At 45.2% G+C, this 12,708-nt stretch overlaps 1 protein-coding gene across 9 annotated transcripts in view; it reads right to left on the reverse strand.

The window, feature by feature from the left end:
* Positions 1-12,708, reverse strand: part of FRMPD1 (FERM and PDZ domain containing 1) — a 49,205-nt gene that overhangs the window by 10,656 nt on the left and 25,841 nt on the right. For 8 of the 9 annotated variants that reach the window (XM_068666223.1, XM_068666228.1, XM_068666225.1 and 5 more), the window contains 7 exons: positions 11,191-11,293; positions 11,011-11,056; positions 8,108-8,215; positions 5,092-5,187; positions 2,560-2,685; positions 1,328-1,447; positions 875-1,011 (listed from right to left, as the gene is read on the reverse strand). In XM_068666223.1, the coding sequence (XP_068522324.1) occupies positions 875-1,011; positions 1,328-1,447; positions 2,560-2,685; positions 5,092-5,187; positions 8,108-8,215; positions 11,011-11,056; positions 11,191-11,293 (736 nt within the window). Of the gene's footprint in view, positions 1-874; positions 1,012-1,327; positions 1,448-1,534; positions 2,521-2,559; positions 2,686-5,091; positions 5,188-8,107; positions 8,216-11,010; positions 11,057-11,190; positions 11,294-12,708 lie in introns of those variants that run through there. The other variant, XM_068666230.1, reaches the window with a different exon arrangement.

Below are 12,708 nucleotides of genomic sequence, written 5' to 3' on the forward strand. Positions count from 1 at the left end.
CTTGCTACGCACAGGATGAAAACTGTCTTTACATGCACTTTACTTCGGTTACAAGATTACCATGTTTCAACACCTCTGGTTCCCTACACCTAAAAATTGGGCACATCTGCTTTGCTGAAAGGTTTACTCAACTGAAGTATTAAATATCCATGAACTAAGAATGGCGTACTTGTCTGTACTTGCTTCTCACTCTCTGCTGACTGCATGTGGTCGAGTATGTCTGGCTGTACACAGGGAATTAGTGGCACTGTATAGGGTGGTTTTGGCTCTGTGGTGCAGTTACAGCACAAATGCCAGTTACTTAATGATTGACCCACGACAATTTCTTAAAGCAGGGCTGGTCTTCAGGGAAAGTTTGATTTAACATCACTGGCAGGCAGCACAGCACACCTGCTGGTTTTTCTGTAGTTTTCCAGATCTTATTATTTCACATAATGACAGAAATTAGGTATTTCTGGGAAAGTTCTGGTGGGTGAATGGATGTAAAGTACTGACTGTGAAAAGTTGGTGATTATTCTCTCTCCAAATTACAGCTTGTGTATTTCAGTATACTGGCAGAAGCAGCCTTAGTAAGCACAATTAAGCAGGAGATTTGCAATTTGATGTCCCTCCTGAACCAGAATCTCTGCCTGGTTAGGGAGATGCTCAGATGTTATAATACCCATACTATTTAGGCAACTCAGCAGGTTAAAGACAGGGAGGCTCAGGCAGCTAGCTACCTTGCATTAAAACACCAGGCAAAATGAACGGAGTGTAGTCTCTTTGGGTCAGAGACAGTCTCCTAACCGGAACTAAACACTAGGCAAACATAGAGATGATGACACTATTTTTTCCAGGCTTACTCACAACATAACACAGAAATTTTCAAACTTACTCAATGTATTTCAAGGATACTTTCTGTGGGTGAGCACAAGCATAGATTCTCTCTTGTATGTGTAGAGCAGCCAGACGTAATGCCACACTGCATTTCATTTCCACAGCAAACCTTTCCTGAAGCACATCGCTGCAGCTCTGGAACAAACTCAGCTCAGTTAGCATGATGTCACTATTACAAAGCTCAAAAAGAAGTCAGGATAAGACCTCCTATATGACTAGTATGGGCCAAATAGAGGGAGTCACCCAGCTCATTTCATTGTCATTCTGTTAAAAAGCCAAGCTCGCAAACTGATTTAAGAATTTACTGCAAGTTCAGTACAAATGCTTTATTCTTATATGCTCTGCATTTCATATTCACGTAACTGAACTGGCTTAAACCATGCTTCAGCATAAAGAAGAAATGAGTACTGGATGGGAAAAGATCCAGAATTATGAAATGCCTCAATTTCACCTGCAGGTAAAGATATTCGAAGGCAACTGGGTCTTCCTGCAGGAGGTCTAAGGGATCCTTTGGGACAAAGCAAATTCTGAAGAGGCACCGGTAGTCGTGGGATTCTCTTTTTTGGACCACCTGCAATGGACAAACAGCATCATGCCAGAACAACTGGTGCAGTCCCTCCATACATGCATACTGAGCACCTGGCTCATATGAACTCACAGAAATCATTCAAAGCACTGGCAAGTGGGATGGCTGCAGATCAGCCACTGTCCTTAGCAAACACAGGGAGATGCTTCTGTATTTATATCTTAGATTCTTTTTCTGGTTTTCGCTTCTTCCTGTGGTAGTGCCCAAACAGCATTTGATAGAACTTTATTAGTATCTACTGATCTCATATTTGTAGCATAAGAATGACAGAGGTTTCAAGGCCATATGAAAATTGCAAAGAGGCAGGTTTCTCTGCTTTAAAGTTTAGTCTTCAGATACAGCAGCCCAAAGCAGACACTTGGATCATCATGATAATTTCACCACAATGTAAAATCCCTGGGTTAATATTAGCATATTTAATTCTGGGCAAATCCAGTAAAAGTTAATCAACAAAATCTACACAGAAATTCTCAGACACATGCTTAAGGGATAGATGGTATTACCTACCAAACCTCTCTGCATTACAGTGGATCACCAACCACCAAAGCATCATGTTCATACTGTTGACTCACAAGTAGACTCATTCTCCCACATTAGATTAGCTCAGAATTACTAACAGAGCTAACAACATGTTTGTTTCCTTGCTAGGAGCTTGATCAAAGTTGTTGCTTGGCTGGGTTAACTCTCTTTGACTATCAAAGAAACTGCAAATGGCTCAATACAGAGCTATTTTAAGACAATTTCAACTGATCCTCTGTGTTGATGGGCCTGTCTGATAGGTGGCACAAACCATGCTTGTTCCCTGATTGCTCTACGTAATCCAAGCCCTATCAGCCTGTGGGTATTGCTTTGCAAGTTCTCTAAAGGGAGCGAGGCACTTCTGAAAGCTCTGTTACTCAGGGGGCTCTGGCTAATGCAGTGGTAACACATGCAAAAAGCAGAGAGAAGAGGGAAGCATCTCTCTCTGGAGATGGGGCAAAGCCCATTCTCTTGTGACACCTGCAGAGTTGGGCCTTCTCCGCACCTCACTAGCTACAACTCACTGGTATCCGTGCCCCCTAGCACGGCTGTGGGGCCATGCAAGGGGTTCTCCACACCTGCTCAATGAGCTCCTCCTCATGCAGCAAGTGGACCTTTGCTGCATTGTACTGCTCCTCCAGGGTGAGGGCGAAGTGTGCAATGCTCCGGATAGAGAGCTTCTCCTTCAAGGTGAGAACAATATCCTGGGAAGGGAAGGCACATGGATGGTCAAATAATTAAATATAGTTGTTGATCAATACTAGCACACTCAGCGTAGACAATTCCGGTCAGCCTCTGGAAGCTGTGTGGGACAGCAATGAAAAGGCAGCGGCCAAACCCAAGAGTCTCCGCAGCCAAGAACAAGCTTGCTGCAGCAACACAGCAGCAGATTTTTTAGTGGTGTTTCACAATAAACCCGTGCCTTCCTTTCTTCACTGACAACTTCTGAACACAACGATCTAGACCACAGAGGTCTCAAGGTTAAAGAAAGCCTGTAAGTTCATCAGAAGTGGGGGTACAGATGATGACAGACTCTCTGTGATGCCACACGCAAGCTTGGGGGTTAGCTGCTGTGCTATCCCAGCAGGACAGCCAAGCAACAAAAGCGTACATCGGCCAGGCAGGACAGTGTTCAGAGCCACCCATGTCCACTGATGCTATCCCGTGGGCAATGAAGGGAGCCAAAGGAACTGCAGGGGAAGCATGGGAAGAACAGATGAAGGCAGGAAAACACATTATTTTTAGTAGGTCAGGAGGTCAAGGGAGGGAAACTGCAGCTTGCTAAGAGCGCAATAAGATGCAAATCTTCAAGATGTAGTAGGCATCAAATTAATTTCCTAGAATTGCATTGCCTGGGCTGCTTCATGTCCAAAGTTTTTGCATTACGGTTTTTAAGTTTGGTGGTTTTGAACACTTTGTCACCTTCAATTCAATTGTTTGCTGTTAACCATTCTAGCTTTCTAGAACTCTACAACACTTTTTGAAGAAAGTGAAAACAACTGGTGAAAAACATTTTTCTCCACCAAACCCCAAGAATTTGAAACCATAATCATTAGTGAAAATCTTACCAAATTTGATGTAATATTTCAGTTATATGAAGAGTTCTGTTGGAATACTAAGCGTCATGGAAATAAATGGGTTTTTGGCAAACAGAAAACATTGTGTAAGGCTTGACTAAGTACAAACTGAAACAGAACTCCTCCAGTGCATTCAGTTCTCATGGGGTGAGCATAAATATTTGACTTGTATCAGTTTTATGCAAGGATCTCTAACACAACACAGGAACTTTAGAAAACAATTATTTCAGAAAGTATTTTACACATTTGAGTGTTACTGTGATGATGCTGGTGAGGGTTTCACTCAACTCCGGTACAGAAAAGGTTGTTCCAGGTTAGAGGTGAGAAACTCAAGTCAAACATGAGGAGCTAATCCATCTTTTAGAAGTAAATCCCTTGCAGGTGTACATTCAAATCTTTTTTCAACTCATTCCCCACATCCTCACTGCCTCCTTGTTTGATTACGCTATTTTCTTTTTATTTGCTCAGCAAATGATTCTCACAAGGTTTGCAGGGACTTCACTGCATGAGAGACCACAACAGTTTTGTGAAGTTGGGATGAAGCAGACAAAATTCTTCTTCAAGAAAATTTTCATTGCATTACAAATAAATTCTCCTTGCTTTGCCCTGAATATTCTTCCAGCCCAATTATCTCTAGTCTGGTCATCACATATCTTTCCACAGTGACTGCACTGCTGCAGGATAATACTTAACACTTAAAAGAAATTACGGCCTGCTATCAATGTGAACGAGCCAAGTTCATTAACTCCAACAGAAACAGTGAGCAACACTGCAGATCAGGCCAGGAAAAAATCAGTTTTTAGGCCTCAATCTAAATAAGACAATTATGGAAAGTGTTGTATTAATGGCTTTAGAATCTGGTGCCTTGTACTTTGAAGAGAATAATGGTTAACTCATCTGTGATGCTTCCAAGCACAACTAATCCTAGGGAGGTGGTGCTGCTTTTCATCTCAAGGGGTTCATTGGTTTTCATGTCCCTGCAGGGAAGATGTTTTCACCAATGCAGAAATGAGGCTGCAACGTGGACATGGGCTTCAAATAACAAGGCAAAAGTGCACTTGCTGAGCTCACACAATACCCACACCTGGACTCCACTCTCCACGTCCCAGACCAGGAAACTTTTTCTCCTTCTCAGGTACGTACATCATCAGTGCTGTATTAAACAACCTTCTCCTCTGCATTTGGTCATGTGGCTTCCTAGGAAAGCAAAGTTTGTGTGGACAGCTGGTGATCTGTCAGTCCTCCAAGTAAGCTGTCTTCTTGCACAACTTCAACCACACTTAACAAAGTTGTAGTGGTCTCCTAGCCAAGCTCCTGTAAGTTCTGTGAAAACCAGTTGCTGAGAAGAAAAAGAACCAAAGTAATGCTTCCCCTTCAGGAAGGACAAGGAAAATCCAGCTTGATCAGCAGCAGTTGACAATCCAATTGGCACCAGCTGGCCAATGCAACTAAGAGGTTGCAAGTTCCACTACATGCACTGTTGCAACTGGACTGAATAGAGGTGGTGGGAATGAAGACAGATAACCACGTTACCTTTACAGTAGTGCTTGTCTCAAACCTGAAAGCTTTTGTCTGCCCATTTTCCAAGTATACCTTGAGAACGTTTGGCATACAAAGAAGAGAATTCCCCTGCAGAACAACAACAACAAAAAAAAACACTAATTAATCATTAGACATTATGCCTCTGGGCACCAGGCTGCTCTGCCTGACACAATACATCCTAGTATAAACCATAGAATGGTCTGGGTTGAAAGAGACCTTTAAAGACCACCTAGATCCAATCCATCTGCCACAGGGAGGGGCACCTTCTGCTAGATCAGGTTGCTCAAAGCCCCATCCAATCCAGCCCTGAACATCTCCAGGGACGGGGCTTCCACAACTTCTCTGGGTAACCTGTTTCAGTGCCTCACCGCCCTCACAGCAGAAATTTTTTTCCTTACATCTAATCCAAATCAACCCTCTTTTAGTTTAAAACTGTTACCCCCTTGTCTTATTACTACAGGCCTTGGTAAAAAGCCTCTCTTTATCTTTCTTATAAACCCCCATTGAAAACATTGAAAGGCTGCAATAAGGTCTCCTAAGATCCTTCTCCACACTGAACAACCCTCTCAGCTTTTCTTCACACGAGAGGTGTTCCAGCCCTCTGATCATTTTTGTGACCCTCCCCTGGACCTACGTTAGCAGGTCTGTGTCTTGCTTCCTGGGCTGAACACAGCACTCCAGGCAGGGTCTCATGAGACCATTGAAGAGGGTCAGAATCACCTCCCTTGCTGCCATGCTTCTGTTTATGTAGGTGTGCTGGGTCTGGCTGGGATGGAGCTACCTTTCCCGCAGCAAACCACAAAGTGCTGTGCTCTGCACATGCAGTTAGAACAGCGTTGGTATCACACCAGTGTTTTTTCTATTGCTGAGCAGTGCTGGCTGCAGTCCCTCCAAGCCCCACAGAGCCACCCTGCTGGGGGTGGGCAAGAGGTGGGAAGGGACATTTATCAAATGAAAATCTTTCTCTACGTTTACAACTGTCTTTATGGCACCACTTATTCTGTAAGTATGTTCCCAGGACAGAGCAAGGGAAGGAGAGTCTAACAAATACCTTTACCAGGTATCTCCAGCTAGTTCAACAGCTGCACATGGCCCAGATATGCCCACTGTCTGGTTCCCACATAGCATAGGAAGACCTGACAGGTACAGAAAAGCTGAGAGCTATCCTCCCGCCTTATCAGAGAAGGAGAAATGTCTGTCAGAAAAGACATCTTCCTGTTACTGGGCACTACCCTCCCACTCTGACACTTTCCTCCCACTGGCAGCAGCCATGCCTTCAGCTCGAGACATACTTAAATCATCCATGCTACCAAAATAGCACCTCCCTTGAATGCTCTGTGAAAGAACTGGGAACATATTATATTCTTTCTGGGGCTGTCTAGAGTTCTTCCTTTAGTAGAGGTTATTTGCACCTTCCTTCTTGTTTTTAGCCTTGTTCTTGTTCTTCTTCTGTACTGAGAAAGCTTACTCCTCCATCCTTGGACATTCAGCACATCTTTATGTTTTCGAAGCAGCATATTCCTCCAATTTTAAAGCAGTTCATTCTACTTCTCATGATATTCCCAAGGTTGAAAATGGCATTTTGAAGATGACCTCTCTTATGTTTCATTTGCTGTGCAACACCTTATAAATCTCACAACCTTAATTGCTTTTGATAGTGAGTCCATATGCCATGTAAGTACCACAAGTAAGAATATAAAGACACTTCTGAATTTTGTTCCTTGTTTCTCCACTGCCTGTTTTGTTGGGTTCAAACAACTTACAGTCACCACTGAGAAAAATGAGCAAACATTGCCACTGCTCCTGAGCACAAGCTCTAACTCTTTCATGCTAAGTAACATGAACACATCACATTTTTGACAGCCTTTGCTTCCTCCACCAATTTCAGAAAAGTTGTGCTGGTTTACACCTAATCCAATATTTTTCTAGTAGCTCCACATATTGTCATATGAATATCACCTTGTACAGCCAGAACTTGAAATCTATATATAAATTCTCATCTACAATTTAAGTATCATCACTTCCCTGGTCAGATCCAATTAGCTGACCAGAATATCCAGATGGGATTTCTCTCCTTTCATGCAGGCTCTGATAGACTACTACAAATTCATTCTGAAAGCTTCACCTATTGCTTAAGCCTGTACCCCTCATGTTTTGTCTGGTACAAGCTTGATTTACTCCAGATTACAGCTAGGCCCACAGGTTCTAGTAATACATTGACTGATGCTGACTTCATGATCCTGAGGGACCTGACTCTTGCATATCATTCAGCTGTATGGAAATATGTACTGAGCTCGTAACATAAAATGGAGGCTGGGTAGCGCTGAGGCTCATCAACAATTTATGTTTCTAAACTGTGGTTTCAGGTTTCAACTGCAAAAGGCAGCTTCTGGGTTCCTTCCAATTGCCATAGAGATAATTTAGTCATCAGCATTAATGCTCCATTAAGATCACAAGAGTGGTGTATTTACTGAAACAGGAGTCTCTGCAGTTTTTCAGGGCCATGATACATTCGGCCAGGGCCAGAAGGAGATAACCCAGGTACTTTGGCAGAAAAAGAACCAGCACTGACAGCAGGATTCACCTCTTATCTTTAGGGTTAGGATTTTTCATGCCCAAACTTCAGTCTAGGTTTACTACGGAGAGAATGGCAATTCAAGAGATGACTAGTACATCCCTTGGTAGCAGTGTCACAGCTGTCTAATGCTTGCATAAAGTTTACTTAAACTTTAAGTGGCAAAAGGATAGAAGTAGTACATGCAGATATTTTTCATTAGCCCTAATAAGAAAATGAAAGATAAAGCCTTCTGGAGATGCCAGCACTTCACCGAGGAGCACAGGAAACAAGATGGGACCAAATGCCTGGATAAAAATCCAAGTCAGACAAGCACAGTGAAGGTACAGCCACTCTGTGGGTCCTGGCCATGTTGACCCAGCCCAGCATGGGACCCATTTCTTCTCAGCACACAGTGCTCACAGTGCCCACATGCAGCCATACCCCACTGACCTGTGTGTGTCCATTCACCAGCACTTCCTCTGCAAAACGTACTTTCACAGGGTTTGTTTTCAGCCTTGCCCTCTTCTCTGCCGTGAGGAACGATGACTTAGGCCCACCCTGAAAAGATAACAGCACTCAGTTGGCAGCTCGGCCTGTTGTACCTATGCACAGAAGGAGCAGCCCACAGTATAGTCATGGGTGCAATCACAGCCAACGCTGCTTCCACCACACCACCTCGCACCTACAGAAGCGGGAGACGTTAGGAGCCTCTCATCTTCCTGCACAATCCAGGCATGCTGCAGGATTTCAGACCTATCTGGGCAGTCACTGAGCCCAAACCCAGCTGCCCAATAACAAGTGGACAAACATGCAACACATACTGTGCACAACCAATTTCACTACATATTTGTACAGTTACTGTGTTTAAGCACCTGCCCAGCTCCTGCAATGAAACCAGGATCCTGCAGAAAACCTGTTAACCCAACAGCTGGCTTGTGATGGGTATGTGCATATATATATATATATATATAAACACAGCATACCATAAACTGCCACACACAGAGTGCCTGAAGTCATAGACAAAAACTCTTCTATCAACGTATCACATGAACACAGCAGTGTATGTAGCACCGATGAGATTTCTAGAGCATACTGACCTATTGCAAGTGTTTTAAGAAAACTGCAAGGCTAAAAAGACATCTTGATGTCATCGTGCTGCTGTCACATAACCACAATTTCACCATGACACTTTCACAAGAGATAACACGAGCTTAGGAACCAGAACCACTAGGTTTTTGCACCAATAGGTCCCTCCTCTTGTAAACCATGATATTCCCTACAGAGATGCCAACAGGCGATCAGAGACAGCATCTCTTAGTATCCACCCAAACAGCTTCCAGGTGGAGCACTTACCACAGTCTCAGCAGAGGCACAAATGCCTCCCAGCCTGCCACAGAATCATCTTATTCCAAGCGCATTTGGCAAGGACAGAGGAAGAGAGGTGGGCAGGAGTCTCTGTGCCCTGCCAGCAAGTCCTTCTAGAGACTGCCAGGGCACAGAGAGCATCATGCCCATCAGCTACTCCCAGGAAAGCCTAGAACATCCTGTCTGGCATGGCCAGAGCAGCCACGTCAGAGGGTCTGATAGCCATCAGTGGGAGTTGTTACCTCTCAGCTCTAAGCACAGCTGCCTTCAGAGTGGGGCAAGAGCCAACCCCAAACCCAAGAGATAAGCTGTGGCTGTACTTGGAGGTGTCCTTAAAGTGACCTGCAAAGGAAACGACAAAAATGGATTTGTGTCCCATTTGCTTCTAAAGCAATGCATAAAGGCCTGTGAAGGGTTTTTCCAAATCTCATGAAGGGTTTTTCTAATCTCTTTTTCTCTGAAAAGCAGTTGCATTTCCCCTTGCTGGCTGACATTCAAGTCTTGTACATCTCTCATTTTTCTTTTATCTCCAAAGCTAGACCAAGCATTGGCAAGACTTACTGATGTACTGGACGTGGGAAATCCAATTAACAAAAGACAGGAAGCCACCATTCATGGGATTTGCCTAACACTTTGGCTTTGTGCACATCTGTTCAATGCCAACACCTAGAAGACTTTGTGTAGGAAAAAGGTATTTAGGAGGCTTTGTCTTTAGTGCATTTTCACTGAACTGTCAAGAAACCTCATTAACCTTAAGCCTGAGAGCTCCAGCAACAATTCTGAAGGAAACCAAACATTTTTCTTTTTTCAAAGAACAGAGCTAAATTTAAAAGTCCAAACAATCAAACGAAAATAACTTCCCAAAATGCTTTGCTAGAGGGAAAAAAAAGTTATCTCCTACAGGCCACTGTCATACATTAAAAGAAGCCAAAAAGCACACAAACCCAATTTTGTCCTTGCTTTGCAGCTCAGCTTTTACCCACTTTGAAATCTATGTTGGCACACACATTATGCTGGCAGTACACCCCTGCTGGTGATTTTTACACTGTAGGAATGGGCAACCAGCACTAAAGTTTGTATTAAAACTTGGCTTCTCTTCCCAAAGTAGGATCAACACCCAGGTTCCAGACCTTCCTAGAGATAGATCAGGGAAGCACAACCCAGCCGGCACAAGCATGCTTGCTTGCTCAGGAGAGATGGAAGAGTAAAGAGCAGGGGACAAATTTATAGGCCATAGGACGAATTTATAGGCTCAGCTCAGTCACAGGGCCTGCTGAACTATCAAGGGGAAATCCTCAGGTGATTAGTACTGAGTCCTCAGGTGATTCAGTACTGAATAGGCAGGCAGAGCCCAGAGAAAAAGGGATAAACGTTTTCCTACAGTCAGAAGGAGTGCTAGAAAGCACCCGAGGCTTGAGAAAAACTCAAGAGCTTTAAAGGAGTGAGGGCAGGGCGGTGGTGGGGGATTCCACAGCCTCAGCATTTGCCTTACAAGTCCTGGAGTGTAGAAGGCTTCCTGACCCCTCTGGGGCCAAGACAGCTGTGGCACGTGGGGAGCATTCATGCTGCTCCTGGCGGGCTGGCACGAGACATGGCATGCTGGGTGAGATGCCTGTGGCCTTGGGGGAGGCCTCCCCATGGCCATGCCCTCCTGGCTCACAGGGGGCTGATGCAGAACCATGGCCAGTCACCTCCTGAGCCCTTCTCAGGATGCCTCTGGCTCCAAATCACTGACTGAGCCCCCCGCATGGGGCAGATTCTGTGGGGGCTCTTGCCCCCTGACCAGGGGAGCTGTGAGGCATTACCACTGATTATCCCTAGAAGCTCTTCAAAAGGCACAGGTGTGCACAAAGGCAGTAGTTCCTTGCAGCTCCCTCACAGCTTCGGCCAAGCCCATGCGTCCTGCAAGCCAGCCCATCTGCCCCACCTTCCCAGGGCTGCCCAGGATGGGAAGCACAGCTGCTGAGAGTGCTCGAGAAGCCATTTACCGACGTGCTGCGCAGGACGGTTAGGAAGAGCTCGTCACCAGCCTCCCTGTAACAGAGACAGATGCAATCAGCCAGGGTCAGCAGCTGCTCGTACCATTGTAAACCCTGGTGAAAGTGGGTTCCCACACTTCCACTCTTTGCCCCCGTCCCCTTGTCCGGACAGGGTGAACAGGACCATACCTGATCATGTCAGCCACCCGTTCAATGGACATGTCCTCTACCATGGTGGAGTTTATCCGGAGGAGCTGGTCACCTGGCAGCAGCTTCCCATCAGCAGTGCTCCCTGTGGACAATTGGCACACTGTTAGTCATGGACTGGCAGACCTCCTTCCCAGGGGATGCACACTGAGCTCTCCTCTTCCCACCCACCACCCGCTTGCCTCAGCAACTCCCTCTGTGTGGCAAAATAAAAAGGGGCCAAGAGGCTCGGGGCGCTGGTGTGAGCTGGTACACTCAGCCTGTATTCACACCACCTAGCCTGGGCTGCTCTCTGGCCACCAAACCTCTTAGCAGCCCTCCTGTGCATGCCTTGTCCATTGTCACAGCACATTATATAGCACTCACAGGCACTGTGTGCCTTGGGCATAGTGGGGATGTTCATAGGATCTTGGGAGGCCACAGGATGACTGAGAGGGATCACCAGGCTGCCTGCTACACCTCTCCCTGGGAGAGAGAGGCTACGCTCCTGGCATAATGATGGCCCTTGGCCACCCAGGAGAGCATGGAGGTCTTTTCAACCACACTGGTTGCTGTGAAGACCCACAAAGAGGTTTTCTAAAGACTAACAGCCACAGGACCCAAGAGGCTACAGAGCAGGTAGACTTCTGGTCTGAAGAACAGAATTGTGCAGGCAGCCCCTGGCTCCATTACCACAAGCCTACTGGTCAAGGTATTTTATTTCTCCACCAGACAGGTTTGCCCACATAGCACACTAGCACCCAGCACCCTGGCACACAGAAAAACGCAGAACATAAAGACAAAGGGTTGGAATTAAACACAGGACTCGTAGCCATGGCCAAGACTTAAAAGGACAAGTTTCTCTGTGTCTGTTTTAATAAAACACTGATGCTTTCAAATTAGGAAAAAAGAAGAGCCTAACAGAAAACACTCCATCTACACTTTTTACCCCTGAATACTCAGCTAATTTAGTCACAGGTTTCACATGGGGGGATGTCACAGCCTACATAGCCTGCTGGAGTCAGAGCCCAGACCACTCTTCAGCTACCTTTACCACACCATCTACCTGTCCAGCTTGGGCAGTTTTTCCTCTGGCTGTCAGACTGTTACCAATGGGGTACAAAGCAAGATTTTTGTGTATCTATTAGGAAAAACAAACAAACAAACAAACAACAAAAAACACTTTAGAAGCAGAGTTATGTCCCTTCTTATGGGGAAAAGTTGATTTGCTTGACGTAAGCAGAACTCCAGCTAGATTGCCTGTATCTAGCAGTGATCCTCTCTCTATTACAGGGCATTAAGCCCAGACAGCATTTTCGGCAACAGGATCTCACTGCAGAGTAAGAACTGTAAGATTAGATAAAATTCTTCCTTGGCATTTCAAATTCAACTCCAAAAAGAACTTTTCTTTCAAACAGCTTTTTGTGTCTCTCAAGATCAGCTGTGTCTGAGTGCAACCAAACAATTCATGGTGAAGCTGGCACTGTTTTAGATTTCCTCTGTGCTGTGAGAAATCAGACA

The sequence above is a fragment of the Anas acuta genome, chromosome Z, assembly GCF_963932015.1.
Source record: "Anas acuta chromosome Z, bAnaAcu1.1, whole genome shotgun sequence".
Lineage (NCBI taxonomy): Eukaryota > Metazoa > Chordata > Aves > Anseriformes > Anatidae > Anas > Anas acuta.